The sequence below is a fragment of the Panthera tigris genome, chromosome A2 (assembly GCF_018350195.1).
Source record: "Panthera tigris isolate Pti1 chromosome A2, P.tigris_Pti1_mat1.1, whole genome shotgun sequence".
Classification (NCBI taxonomy): Eukaryota; Metazoa; Chordata; class Mammalia; order Carnivora; family Felidae; genus Panthera; species Panthera tigris.
The window spans coordinates 5,365,875-5,381,147 of NC_056661.1; the positions used below are offsets into that span (position 1 = coordinate 5,365,875).

The following is a 15,273-nucleotide window of genomic DNA, read 5'->3' on the forward strand; positions in this document are numbered from 1 at the left end:
AAGGAAGGAAGGAGGGAGGGAGAGAAGGAGGGAAGGAAGGAGGGAGGGAAGGAAGGAATAAAGGAAGGAAGGAGGGAGGGAAGGAAGGAATAAAGGAAGGAAGGAGGGAGGGAAGGAAGGAAGGAATAAAGGAAGGAAGGAGTGAGGGAGAGAGAGAAGGAAGGAAGGAAGGAAGGAAGGAAGGAAGGAAGGAAGGAGGGAGGGAAGGAAGGAAGGAGGGAGGGAAGGAAGGAGGGAGGGAAAGAAGGAAGGAGGGAAAGAAGGAAGGAGGGAAGGAAGGAAGGAGGGAGGGAAGGAAGGAGGAAGGGAAGAAAGGAAGGAGGGAGGGAGGGAGAGAGAGAAGGAGGGAAGGAAGGAGGGAGGGAAAGAAGGAAGGAGGGAAAGAAGGAAGTAGGGAAAGAAGGAAGTAGGGAGGGAAGGAGGGAGGGAAGGAAGGAGGGAAGGAAGAGGGAGGGAGGGAAGGAGGGAGGGAAGGAAGGAAGGAGGGAGGGAGGGAGAGAAGGAGGGAAGGAAGGAGGGAGGGAAGGAAGGAAGGAGGGAAGGGAGGAAGGAGGGAGGGAAGGGAGGAAGGAAGGAGGAAGGAAGGAAGGAAAGAAAGAAGGAAGGAGGAAAGGAAGGAGGGAGGGAAGGAAGGAGGGAGGGAAGGAAGGAGGGGAGGAAGGAAGGAAGGAAGGAAGGAAGGAGTGAGGGAGGGAAGGAAGGAAGGAAGGAGCCATGCTTAAAGTAATTTGCCCTTTTATGTTGACAAGCCATCATCACCTTTTTCTTTGGAGGAGATAAGCCTAAAATTATGGAAATCTCTAGAAAATAATTATGAAACAGCAAGTCTTTTCTCAGTTTTTCTAACTTTTTACCTGAAAATTTTTAAATGTGCAGAAAAGCACATCCATATATCTCTCACCATTTCTTCTCTCTTTATATGCACATAAACACACACACTTCTTTTATTGAGATGAAACTCACATAAGCACACAATTAATACTTTTAAAGAGTACAATTCGGTGGGACTTAGTACATTCACAGTGCTGTGCACCCATCACCTTGATCTAGTTCCAAAACATTTTTGTCCTCCCAAGGAGACCCCATGCTCATGAAACAGTCACTCCCATTAACCCCAGACTGCTGTCTGTATCCACAGATTTTACCTATTGTGGATATTCCATATTAATAGAATCATACAATCGGTGACCTTTTGCATCTGAATTCTTTTGCTCAGCATAATATTTTTGAGGCCCATCCATGTTGTAGCATTGTTACAGGCTGAATCATATCCCCTTAAAATTCATATGTGGAAATTCTAAACCACCCCCCCCCAGGACATCAGAACATGATTGTCTTTAGAGATAAGGTCTCTAAATGACTAATTAAATTGAAATGAGACCATTAGGGCAGGCCCTAATTCAATAAGACCTGGGTCCTTATACCAGAGGAGATTAGCTAGAACATCAGCAAGATGGCAGGCAGAATGGGGAGCCTCAGACTTCCTTTCCCACGGGGACACACCAATTCAACCACACATGGATTGAGTCCCTTTGTGAAAAGTTCAGACACTACCTGAGGGGCTCCTGCACCCCCTCAAGCATGAGACCGGTTGCATCGAAGCCAGCAGGAAAGTACCTGGCACCTTCTCACCATAATCTCTCCCCGACCACAGCACCACACAATCAGGAGGAAGCCCCCTAGCCGCCCTCTGATCCTTGAGGAGGGAAGGAAAGGACTGGGCTGTAATCTAAAATTTGAAGGGGAGTCTGAGCACTGGTGGGAAGGTGGCCTAGATCCAAAGCCACTGAGAACAAAGGTGAGGATTTGGACAAGTATGTCCTCACTGGCTGCAGACCTTGACCTACCTCAACACAGAGCAAGTGGAACACACAACCCAAGTCCTAGCTGCCTGTGCAGGGAAAGAATTGGACCATTCAGCCAACATTCAGGGTAGCTACCCAAAGAACTGGCTTCTGTGAGAGAGTCTTTTCTGGGAATCAACCAGTCCAAAACAAAACAAAAAACAAAACAAAACAAAACACAAACACCTAACAACAACAACACATCTACCATTAAGGAAGCTTCAAGGAAATAACCCACCCAGATCACCCTGAATAGAGAAACAAAGTAAATGAGACTAACTCGTGTGCACAGAGCTTGCAAACACTGTTTTACCCAATTAACCAAACAGTATCAAGGGACAGAGACCACACAACAGTCATATTGAAACTGAAAGCACTTTAGAGGAAACAGACTGAGGGAAGAAATCAAAAAGAAACTCTTAGTAACATTAGAGCTATAACTGGCTAGAACCCAGAGGTATAACTAAAAAGACTGTATATGTGAAAAAATATATATTTTTTCTTTAAAGAAAAAGATCTGTTAGAATTTTTTTAATGATATGAGAAATGCAAAAACTCAATAGTAGGATTAAAATACAAAATGGGGGTGGGGGCGTCTGGGCGCGGGGGGGGGGCTCAGTCTATTGAACATCCAACTCAGCTCAGGTCATGATCCCAGGGTCACAGGATGGAACCCCACGTGGGATCTCCGTACTGAGCATGATGCCTGCTTGGAATTCTCTCTCTACCCCTGTTCTCTCTCTCTCTCTCTCACAAAATTATTAAAAAAAAAATATATATATATATATATATATATATATATATAGTGTGTGTGTGTGTGTGTGTATATATATATATATATATATATATACTATATATATAGTATAGTATAGGAAAACACCACAAAAGAACAAAAAAAAAACACAAAGGAACAAAAAGACGCAGAGAAAAACAGTAAAGAAATAGTAAATCAGAGAATCAATCCAGATGGCCCAATATCAAAACAGTAGGCATTTCAGAAGTATGGAAATATGGGACAAGAAGTGTTTCCTGAATGAAACTTGTGAATTTCAAGATTCAAAACTGCTCACTCGTATGTGGAATTTAAGAAACAAAACATAGGGGAAGGGAAGGAAAAATAAGATAAAAACAGAGGGGGAGGCAAACCACAAGAGACTCTTAACTATAGAGAACAAACTGAGGGTTGCTGGAGGGCAGGTGGATTAAATGGCTGATGGGCATTGAGGAGGGCATTTGTGATGCGCACTGGGTGTTTTATGTAAGCGATGAACCACTGAATTCTACTCCGGAAACCAATACAACGCTATATATTAACTAACTTGAATTTAAATAAATTTTGTAAAGAAAAAAAAAAATTGCTCAGCAGAATAAACAAAAAGAATGTACCCTATGGGATGCCCGGGTGACTCAGTCGGTTAAGCGTCCAACTTCAGCTCAGGTCATGATCTCACGGTTCGTGAGTTCGAGCCCCGCGTCGGGCTCTGTGCTGATGGCTCGGAGCCTGGAGCCTGCTTCAGATTCTGTCTCTCTCTCTCTCTCTCTCTCTCTCTCTCTCCGCCCCTCCCCTGCTCGTGCTCTGTCTCCCTCTCAAAACTATTCTTTTAAAGAAAGTTTTGAGACATTTACATAAATGTGAAAGCTTCGGATTAAAAAACAAAACCATAAACAGAAAAAGGCTGTTTCTTGCCAGCACACCTGGCCAAAACTCATCTGCCAACACCAGCAACACCTGCGTAAAAGCTCTGCGTGAAGAACCACAGATGGCAGAACCGGTCCCATCCTCCCTGGAGAGACTGTGTCACTAAAAACCACATGGTGTGATGGACCTCACCCAGCAAGATGACGTGAAACGTCCCGATGTTTTGTCCGCAGGCTGGTGAAACGAGACCTGCCCCTACGTAGCGTTATGCGTCCTGTTTGCAAGGGACAAAGGTGAAAGGCAAGTCTCCTGCAGGTTCCTTCCGTACCTCGCTCTGCAGTCCACTGAGCTGGGGCCGGGAGCAGACCCGTCTCACAGGGATTCCTGATAACACCTCCCTGGAATGCGTCACCCCCCACTGGGCCCACCAGCTCCTCAACCCGTCAAGGGGCCGAAGGCATTGCATCAAAAGCCCCTTCTGGCTTCTCCTTCCCACTGCAGAGAACGTTGATTACAGCGGAGTCAGGTGCCACATATCTAAAATTTGTCCCAGCAGAACATGAGAAAACAATGGCACTCAGCCCTTAATGGGCCACAGGAATGGTGGAGAGAGCACGGGCATCGGTGACCAAGGGGTGCTGGGCAGGGCCCTCCAAACACCACGGAACATTCTGAGTGGAAGGCTGAGGGGAGGAGTCTGTTTTAAGATAGAGGTTTATTATGATCCGGGCATGTGAGGCCAATGGGTTAGGAGAGCACCGCCATTGAAAGGCTGCCTTGTTACTCACAGTTCCCAAGGGGGGGGGGGGGTTGTGGCACACCATCGGGGTCCCCTCAGAGAAGCACCAGGGTCAGGCAGGAGACAGGCTTAGGACCCCCTAGTTTGAATAATTTCAGGGGCTGTCCCTTGTCGTCTGGTACCTGGCTCTGGGGTGGTCAGTGGAGGACAGCGGCCCTGAGTGTGAAAGCCCCGCAGAGGAGGGGGAAGGGAACATGGGCTCTGGATTGCATGCTTTGCCCACGAAAGGTACACTGGGAAACAAGGTGTGTGCCATCTCTAGGAATTAGCTAGCCCTGGGCGGGAAGTCTCTCCCAGGTGAGCAAGTCCCCAAGGTGTCCAAGCACCAAAAATATAGAATGAAAAGGCATGATCGATACAATGTTTCCATTTGCTCTCCGGGGTTTATGGCAAGATTGCTCGGCTAATCAGTGGTTCTCAGTATGGGTTACACAGTAGATTCACCTGGGAGTTTTTGACGATGTGACGCTTGGTTCCCACTGCAGGTCACGTGGGTCAGCAGTGCTGGGGAGTGGTACCTCCATACTGAAGAATGGCCAGAACTGCTCACTCAACAGAGCTAGAGAGGGGAGCCTGGGTCCCGGCAAAAGCGGCATTTCCCCCACGTGAACAACACGCTCAACTCAGCAACCTGATCCTCTCTGGGGAGAGATCCACAGACGGCTTCCGTTGTGTTTGTTGTGGTGTTGTTGCCTGTGTTGGGTGGATACACACAGGCACTTGAATGTGTGTGTAGATACGTGTATATGTATACGTGTGTGTGTTCAGTCAAGCCTCATTATTCAGAGTCCACATTTGAGAATCCGCCTACTGATTTTTTTTGTAGTTTATTTATTTTGAGAAAGAGAGAAATACAAGACAGGCAGAGAGAGAGGGAGAGAGAGGGAGAGAGAGAGGTTCCCAAGCAGGTTCCCCACCGGTAGTGCAGAGCCTGATGCAGGGCTCAAACTCACGCACCGTGAGATCATGACCTGAGCCGAAACCAAGAGTCCGCTGCTCCACCGACTGAGCCCCCCAGGAGCCCTACTTGAATTTATTTGTAATCGCAAACTCAGTACTTCTGGGACTTTCACGGTCATTTGCAGACACACACAGAGCAACAAAAAATCTGAGTTGCCTACATGCTTCTTGCCCACCGAGATCCAACAAGGCAAATGGTGTGCTTTCTTGTTCTGCTCTCAGACCATACACAAGCGCCCTTTTCACGGTCTGTTTAGTGCCCCAGGTTTCACAGTTTTGTACTTTCCATCCATGGTTTCACTGTTTAAATTGGCCCAAAGCATAGTGCTGCCTAGAGCTCCCTCGTGCAAGAAGGCTGTGCTGTGCCTTGCAGAGAAAATGCATGTGCTAGACAAGCTTCATTCAGGCTTCAGGTATAGTGAGTGACGTTGGCTCTAAGTTCAGTGTTACTAAGGTCAATAATGTATATTGAATGTATCTTTAAACAGAAACACACAGGGGCACCTGGGTGGTTCAGTTAAGCATCCAACTTCAACTCAGGTCATGTTCTCACGGTTCGTGGGTTCTAGCCCCGCGTCGGGCTCTGTGCTGACAGCTCAGAGCCTGGAACCTGCTTCGGATTCTGTGTCTCCCTCTCTCTCTCTCTGCCCCTTCCCTGTTCTCCCTCTCTCTTGCTCTCAAAAATAAGTAAACATTAAAAAAATTAAATAAAAACAGAAGCATGCCTTCTAATTTAAACAGATCAGTTGACTAGCTGATGAAAAGGTAACCAGAGTTCAGTAGTCACTAACTCCGTGTGAGTCGTGACGTTGTAGAACATTAACCACCACAATAAACAAAGACAAGCAGCCACTGATGGCCTGAGCAGTCTTGCTATAAACCCTGGAGAACAAATAGGAACACTGTATCAGTCTTTTATTCTGTACTTTTTAGGCTCTATCGAGATATAACTGACAGATAATGCTGTGTAAAGCGTGAGGCGTAGAATGACGGATACACTTACCAATTGCAAAACTGTTACCACCAGGTGTTTTACGTCATCACTGTTTTTGTGGTGAGAACAGGTGCACTGGCTTTTCAGCTTTCAAGTATGTAACACAGTATTGTTAACTACAGTGACTACCATACATTAGAGCCTCAGAACTTACTCATAACTAGAAGTTTGTACCCTTTGACCAACATCACCCTTTCCCCCCCCCAGCCCCTGGTAACCACCATTCTACTCTCTGTTTCTACAGATTCAGCTTTGTTCCGAGTCCACATATAAGCGAGATCACGCAGCGTCTTTCTCTGACTTGCTTACTTCGCGTAATGCCCTCAAGTGTCATCCAAGCTGTGCAAACGGCAGGAGTTCCTTTTTCCTCGTGGCTACATAACATTCATATCTCTATATAAAACTTTCTTGTGAGTTTTCCTTTCGTCTCCCAGATGTCTGCAAGGCTCCAGACAAGGCTCCTCAAAGTCCAGCTGGCCAACCAGGAGCATCAACATTACCTGGAAGTTTCTTAGGAATGCAGATTTGGGGGGGGGGGTGCTGGACCTGCTGAATCAGAATCTCTGAGCAGGATCAGAACTCTGTGTTTTAACAAGCCCATCTGAAGATGCTCATACACACTGAAGCATGAGAACCGCTGATCCAAGAGAACTTCCTCACAACCCCAGACTCCCGGTCCATCCTTTCTGATGGTCAGGAGAAATTAAGAATTTGAGAATGTTAAAAAAAAAAAAAAAGGAGGGGAGGGGGGACAGGACGGGAGGATGGGGAGGGGAGGGGGCAGGAGGAGGAGAAGCAGAATTTCAAAATGCTGAACATCCAAATTACCTGATCTCCACTGGCTTCACATTAAGATCTCCTGGGAGCTTTAAACAATCACGGATGCTTGGTCCCCATCTGCAGAACTCTGATGCAGTCGGTCGGGGACGGGGGGCAGCCAGAACACGGAGATTTTTTTTTTTTTTTTTTTAATTCATCTGACGATCCTAATTTGCAACCAAGGCTGTGAACTGAAGGAAGGACTCAGCTGCAGGAAAGAAAAAGAAGCTGGTGGTCTTGGGCGCCCCCTGTTGGCAGGAAGCTATACAACTCGACTCCCCGCGACCGCAGACGCAGGTGGAAAGCCTCGCGGCCCACGCAGGTGTCAGATAAGCCCGCGGCCCGGATCTGAAGCCGGGAGGGCGCAAAAAAAAAAAAAAAAAAAAAAAAAAAAAAAGGTTTTTCAAGAGACATGCCCATCTTAATCCCTAATTCCCCTGCACAGCTGTTGCTCAGATGTTTCCACCTCTGGGTTACTCACACGCACAAGACGTGTGATTTGTGTAACCCTCAGTAGCGCTTACGACGTACCAGCCACTGACCTAAACACTTCACAAATAATAACTCGTCTGTCTACATCGCTGCCCTTGGAAGTTAGTACCATTATTACCTCCAGCCTTATTACCTTCTTACCTTAAACCCCAGCAGCTGGCTCCAGATCGGTGGTCTTGACCACATCGTTGCCTTGTTGCCTCTCATCACGATGCTCGCTGTCCTGTTTGCCGTGGTATCCACGAATCTAGCGTCTATTATGTGTCAGACGCAATAGGGGAAACTGAGGCCAATGCATTCCAGCCTCCATTTCCACTGTTTCAGATGAATCTTAGACCTCACAATTTTCCAGGATACTTTTCGGTCACTGCAGTAGCTCAGAGATCTGGGTTCAAATCTTGCCCCCTGCGCCATCCCAGCTGTGTGACTTTGGGCAAATTACTTCACCTTTCTGAGCCTTTATTCCCCCATCAGAAAAAAATGAACCCAGCACCCGCAAGATGCAGTTACAATTGACCTGACCCCCATTCTAAGCTATCATTTAACACCCCTTTCACTCACCATGATGATTCTTTAAGGGGGGGATGTTTATTTTTGTCTTCAATGGCTGTACCCTAAATTCACCAAAGTATGTTTTAAGGGCTCAAGGGTCCATCCTGCAGGTCTGTTGAGTGATGCAGAAAAAATGGAAAGTGGCTCCCCTTCTGCACACACCTGTATCACCATGGATACCAAAGGCTGGGCTCTGAACATGGGCTATTCAGTTCTTTATGTAACAGTCTGTCTGAACTAAACATCTCTTTCTAACATGCCGATGCTTACAACACTATTACAACCTCATACGTTACGGTAGCTATAATTAAAAAGCAAAAAGCAAAAAAAAAAAAAAAAAAGAGAGAGACAAAAACAAGTGTTAAGGATGTGGAGAGGTGCGGCCCCTATGGAAATAATATCATGGTCTCTCAAAATATTCTGACACATGCTTCAACATAGCAGAACTCTGAGGACACTGTGCTCTGTGAAATAAGCAAGTCACAGAAGGGCAGATACAGTAGGCGTTCACTCATAGGAGGTCCCTAGAAGAGTCCCATCCACAGTGACAGAAAGTAGGTGGTGGCAGCCAGGGGTGGGAGGGGGGCTGGGGAGTTGGCATTTAATGCGGACAGCGTTCATTTCTTGCACATACGTTATCCAGAAGGGGGTGCATTGGGGAAGAAGGAATTGTCTCAAATAAGGACAGCCGGCTCCAAAACGGATCAGGAGAGTTGCCTCAAAACCCACTTCTGGTGGTGCTAAGTATCATCTGTTAGTTAAAACAAATCAATTGTGTGTGTGTGTGTGCGTGTGTGTGTGTGTGTGTGTGTGTGTGTGTGTAATGCTAGAAATTGCCAGCACAAGAGCTGAATAAGTCACAGGAAGATAGAAGTAAGAAGGCCTCATCTCCTAGTTGTGTCCAGGTTTAATCCTGGCCCAAGAGTGAGGTCGAGTTTTTAATTTTGTTTGTGGTCTGATCCATGTTTTTGGAAATGTTCATTTACTTAGCAATTTATTGAGGGTCTGGGTCCTTCCCCACCTCCAGCTCTATTGAGATGTAACTGACAAATAACATTGCAGTGAGTTTAAGTTGTACAAGGCACTGATTTGATACATCTGTACATTGTAAAATACTTACCATTAAAAATAGAATTACCTTATGATCCAGCAATCCCAATTCTGGGTATATACCCCAGAGAACTGAAAGCAGAGACTTAAAGAGATATTTTCACAACTAGGTTCAGAGCAGCATTAATCACAATAACTAAAACATGGAAGCAATCCAAATGCATCAGCAGATGAACGGATAAGCAAAATGGGGTGTATACACACAATGGAATATTATTCAGCCTTAAAAAAGGAAAGAAATTCCCTAATTCTGCCCTGTCCCGTTTATCTTACTGAGAGCTCCCTTTTTGGATCCCACAGAGACCCCTCCCACTGAGGGGAAGCAGAAGTCGCCCCTGGAGAGAAGACAGACACCTCTTCATCACCATCACCATGTGGTAGAGAGAGGGAAGGGAAATCAGGGCAGGCTTCCAAGGGGAGGTGGCATCTTGCTACGATTTGAAGAGGCAAATTCCCGGTCTACAGGAATGGGGCAAGGAAACTGTGCCAGGTGTAGAAAAGAGCAGAAGAATCAAAGAACAGTACGGGGGTGTCTGTGCCTCTCCTTGCACCCCACCCCAGGCAGGCTTTTGTTTCCTTTAGGAAACCAGAAGGACAAACCAGCTAGCCAATCACCTTCTGATTAATATTCTAAGAGGCAATATTTTATTTTTTTAATGTTTATTTATTTTTGAGAGAGAGACAGAGACAGAGCATGAGCGGGAAGGGGCAGGGAGAGGAGGAGACACAGAATCCGAAGCAGCTCAGGCTCCCAGCTGTCAGCACAGCTCACACCCACGCACCGAGAGATCATGACCTGAGCCGAAGCTGGATGCTTAACCCACCGAGCCACCCAGGCGCCCCATAAGGGTTACTATTTTTAATTAAATTAATTTTAAGATGAAATTCTAAGGAAGCACCAAGAGAAGGATTCTTGGGGCTTCCTGGGCTCTTGGGTCTTCCTGGGATCAGGGAGCTGGTCTCTCCTTGGGCACCCTCTAGCCTGCTTCTCCAAACTTGCCGCTTTGGAGGGGCATCCCCAGAACAGAGGAGTATCCTGGCAGCTTTCTGGGATAGGCTCATCCCCTTCCCCTTCCCTTCCCCTGCATTGTGAAGTCTTTTGAAGGGGGCAGCCAGCAGGGTGATGATATGAGGGTGACAGGGTGATATGAGGGTGATGTCATAGACCACTGGTCCGTCCCCTCCCTCCGCATGTGCCTGCCCTGCTCGCGCCTCAGCCTTTTCTCCTCACACCCCTGCCCCCCCCCCCAGAGGAAAGCGGTCAGCCTTGCCAAGCAGCCCACCCAGCCACCCGCAGCCATGGACGCCAACCACTCCGGGTGCACGAAGCCCCAGCCCTCCCCAGAGGCCCCCAGGCCTGGCGCGAACCCCAGCTCAATCCTGGCGAACGAGACCCTGCAGCAGGAGCCCCCCAGCATGGTGGGCGACAGGTTGCCACCAAGGACCGGCGCGGTGGTCATCGACATGGGCACAGGCACCTGTAAGGTGGGCTTCGCGGGCCAGGCTCGGCCCGCCTACACCGTGGCCACCATCGTGGGCTGCCAGCCCAAGAAGCCGTCCTCCCCCCGGCAGGCGGCGCTGGAGACTTTCATCGGCGAGGCCGCCCGCAAGCGCCCGGAGCTGACGCTGGTGCAGCCGGTGCGTAACGGCATCGTGGTGGACTGGGACGCCGCCGAGCTCATCTGGCGCCACCTGCTGGAGCACGACCTCCGCGCGGCCCCTCGGGACCACCCGCTGCTGTTCTCCGACCCGCCCTTCAGCCCCAGCACCAACCGCGAGAAGCTGGTGGAGGTGGCCTTCGAGTCGCTGCGCTGCCCCGCCACGTACGTGGCCTCGCAGGCCGTGCTGTCCGTCTACGCGCACGGGCGGGTCAGCGGGCTGGTGGTGGACGCCGGCCACGGCGTCACCTGCGCGGCGGCGGTTTTCCAGGGCTACAACCTGCCGCACGCCACCGAGCGCCTGGACCTGGCGGGCACCCACCTGACCGCCTTCCTGGCGGAGACGCTCCTCGGCCCGGGCCTGCCGCCGGGCCAGCACGACCTGGACACGGTCGAGGCCATCAAGCATCGCTACTGCTACGTGGCCCCCGACTTCCTCCAGGCGCAGGCGCGACCCGAGCGGGAGTGCCGCCAGACCCTGAGGCTGCCCGACGGGCGGACGCTCACGCTGGGCAAGGAGCTGTTCCAGTGCCCCGAGCTGCTGTTCAGCCCCCCGGAGATGCCGGGGCTGTCGCCCGCGGGCGTCCCCGCCATGGCCGGACGGAGCCTTCACAAGGTGCCCCCGGAGGCGCGCGCGGACGTGGCCCAGAACGTGCTGCTCTGCGGGGGCTCCTCGCTCTTCCGGGGGTTCGAGGGCCGCTTCAGGGCGGAGCTTTTGCGCCGCCAGCCCCCGGAGGCCCACGTGGTGGTGGCGGCGCAGCCTTCCAGAAACTTCTCGGTGTGGAGGGGGGGCTCTATCCTGGCCTCGCTGCGCGCCTTCCAGGCCTGCTGGGTCCTGCGGGAGCAGTACGAAGAGCAGGGACCGCACATCGTCTACCGCAAATGCTACTGACCCCCGGCGGCGCGGTGGGGGCGGGGCGGGGGGGGGCACTAAAGCTTCCAATACCCAGCCGGCTCTGTCCTGCCTTGACCCAGGGCCCAGCCCGGTCCACTCCCGGGCCCGCCCACCCTGGCTCACCTCGGGTTCTGACCCCACCAAGATGTGCCTCCCGGACATCCTGCTTCTTTCCTGCCCTAACTCACCTCCCATGATGCAACCCCAGAAGCACCCAGTTCGGACTCCCTGAAACCCGCCCCTCCACGATCCAGCCCCAACGCGCCACCTTTTGTCCTAACCCTGTCACACCCACCTCCCATGATCCCTCCCCCGCCCCAAGGCACTCTCAGGCTGGGACCCCTCACCAAGCCCACCCCCAAGACATCCCCAGATTCTCACCCCCTAATCTCACCCCCATGATCTATTGCTTTTGATATAGACCTCCCCCCGCCAAGTTTCTCCTAGGCTCTAAGCCCCAGTCCACTCCCTACTATATCCCTCAAGGACCCCCAACCCATCTCCATAACCTGCTCCTCCCCAAGGAACCTGCACCAGGTGCTCCAGCCCCCCACCCAGAACCCTCATGATGGAATAGAAGCACCCTCAGAATCTTGCCCCACTTCTAATCCCCAGACACATCCCACCAAGACACCCCTAGTTCAAGCACCCCAAATCCACCCCTTCATTGGTTTCCCCCGTCTTATTATCCCAAGTTCTCCCATACCCTGGTATTCCGAGCATCCCCCCCACAGGTGCTGAAACTCCGCACCCACCACAAAGACCCATGTTCTGATCTTGAAGGGTCTCCCCTGCACCAAAGCATCCTCCGGTGTCCAAAGCCCTTTCCCCAAATTGTATCCTCCCCCATAACTCTGTCCTCGCTGCATGATTTGTTCTCCCAGACTCCTTTCTTCCATCTCACACCCACCCCCCCACCTGTGCCCCCCAAAGAACACTATGTTCTGAACCCCCAGACCCCCCCCCAGATAGCCCCACTGCTCTCAGCTCTGTGTCTCCCCCAGAAATACTCCCACATGGCCTGCCTTACAGCACACCTCCTGACCCCACTCCTCAGCCCTTCACATCTTCTCAGGAAGGTTCCAGTCCCCAGGACCATCCCATGATCACCCTCACTAATGCCCTAGGCCCTCCCCTGTGTTCTGAGCCCCCTGAGTTTCTCCCCAAAGACACTCTCCTAGGGTCACCCCATGATGAACCCCTAGGACATTCTACCCCAGGATTTTCAGACTCCCTAGAACCCCACCGCCTACATCCAGCCCCCCTCCACACCCCACCCCATTAGTTGAGACACCCAACAGCCAGCGATATTCCTGAAGGCTGCCCAGCCCACCTGGGCTCCACCTGGACACTGGCTCCCTCCTGCCCCATACACAGGTCCCCAGGGGCCAAATGTCCTGAGCTGTCCCTCCATAGAGGCTGGGCATTCTCCCCAGAAGCCACCCTGGGTCCCCTCTCCTCCCTCCAACCTCATCCTTGGCCATGCTGAGTCCCTGCTGGAGGCAAGACCCTCTGCCTTCACACCATCCAGCACAGCCTAAACCTCAGGAACCCCAGCCTGCAGCCTGGGCGCGTCCTCCCAGCTTGATCAACAAAATAAGTACAAGCTGTCAGAGCTTGTCTTTGTCCACGATGGGTCCTCTTCCAAGGAGACATTGATTCATCCATCCAATTAGTCAGTATCTACTGAGCCTCTCTGTCTCTGTCTCCCTGAGGCTATTTTTGGTTTTTATTTGCTCACTTAGATATCTCTCTCTCCCTCTCCTTCTCCCTCTCTCCCTCCCTCTCCCTCCCCCTCCCTCCTTCTCTTTCCTCTCTCTTTCTCTCTCTTCCTCCCTCACTTGTTTCCTCCTTCCTCAATCTGACTCACCTGCCAGCACTGTTCTTATGCAGGAATTTTCACGAGTGGAACCTCATTTATTTATGGAGCACTGAGACCATCACCCCATCCCCACCCCCACATCTGCCATCAGACAATGGGGGTGATTGAGGGCCCTGGTTATCCCCACCGGCCCTGTCCCACTGTCTTGGGGACTAGGCAGGGGCTCCGGTCCCATTCCTGGCCAGTAGGTGGTCCTTAGCTGCGGGGACAGTCCCCCAGTCAGGCCAGGATCTCCAGATCACCTTCAGAGTTGGACCCCCTTGTCTCACCGCGTCACCAGGCGGGCGGCCTCAATCTGCAGAACGCGCAGACCAGGGGGTCGCAGGGTCCTGAGGCGAAACTTCCCATTCTTCCCGCAAGGGGGCACCACCTCCAAGCTCAAGGCACTGCGAACAAGCATCACTTTGAGAGCCACACAGACTGCAGCAAACCGGTCCTCCCAGACCTCAAGCGAGACCCACCCCGACAGCGATGTCAGGGCACTGCCAGTCACACACACACAAAGAAGGGATGTGGCACAGGCTGGGTCCCGATGCTACAGGAAGTGAGGAGAAGCAGAAACCCCCACCACCCCTGGGCTGCTAAGTCAACTCTCATTTAGACCAGGCTGAGGTCTCCCGAACTCCAAACCTTCCCTGATGGAGGAATTTTCTCTACAGCTCTCCTAACATGTGCCCCCACCTTGGCACACCCCCACGCGTAGGGAGCACCTCAAGTCTACTGTTAGGAAATTCACCTCCTCCCAGGAGTTGTGGGTAAACCTCTGCACTCTGCCTGCCACCTGCCCCCCCCCCCATACACACACACCCATGCGGAGCCTGAGCCTCCGCACAGGCTGTGTGCATTCCTGTCCTGGGTCCTGGGAGACCAGAACGAGGAGCAGGGACTCTGTATCGTGTACTGCAAAAGGAGGGCTTACGGAGATGTGTGCCGACTTGACAAGAAGTGGTCGATTTTGTGTGTCACGTTCACTAGGCTGTGGTGCCGATATTGGACCAAACGCCTTGATCAAACACCATTCTAGACATTGCCATGAAGGTATTTTTTTTCGGTGAGATTCACATTGAAATCACAGACTTTGAGTAACACAGGTTACTCCCTCGTGGGGTGGTGGGTGGGCCTCGTCTAATCAGTTGAAGGCCTTCAGAGAACAAAAACTAACCCTCCCCCAAGAAAGAAGGAATTTTGCCAGACGACTACCTTCGGATTCAAACTGCAGCTCTTCCTGGGTCTCCAGCCTCCCAGCCTACTCTACAGATTTTGGGTCGACCTCCACAATCACGTGACCAGTTCCTTAAAATACATCTGTCTTTCGCTACACGTGCATCTTCTTGGTTGGCTTTGTCTGGAGAACCCTGACTAAGACACATGCCAAGCCCCCTTCCTACCTCAGGGCTTTTGTACTGAGAATGCTCCCTCCACCTCCCACCTTCTCAAAGGTAGCCCCTTTCTCAGTATGATAACAAAGCTCAGATGCCATAAAAGGAATGACTAAAGCAGTTGACTTTACGTAAACATCACAAAAAAAAAAAAAATCTGCAAAGTAAAACTCACCCTGAACAAAATCAAGACAGATGACAACATTTTAAAAAACAAATTAAATAATAGTTTTATTTTATTTGTTTGTGT

General features: G+C 50.9%; 1 protein-coding gene across 1 annotated transcript; it reads left to right on the top strand.

Annotated features, from left to right (window-relative positions):
- Positions 1-10,411: 10,411 nt before the first annotated feature.
- ACTL9 (actin like 9) lies at positions 10,412-11,782 on the top strand. The gene has a single exon (XM_042977277.1). It carries the CDS (start codon positions 10,509-10,511, stop codon positions 11,757-11,759), a length of 1,251 nt encoding a protein of 416 aa, XP_042833211.1. The 5' UTR covers positions 10,412-10,508; the 3' UTR covers positions 11,760-11,782.
- Positions 11,783-15,273: the final 3,491 nt, after the last annotated feature.

Bases quoted from the DNA above. Each gene is read 5' to 3' on its own strand.
- ACTL9 (XM_042977277.1), top strand. From the start codon at position 10,509: ATGGACGCCAACCACTCCGGGTGCACGAAGCCCCAGCCCTCCCCAGAG.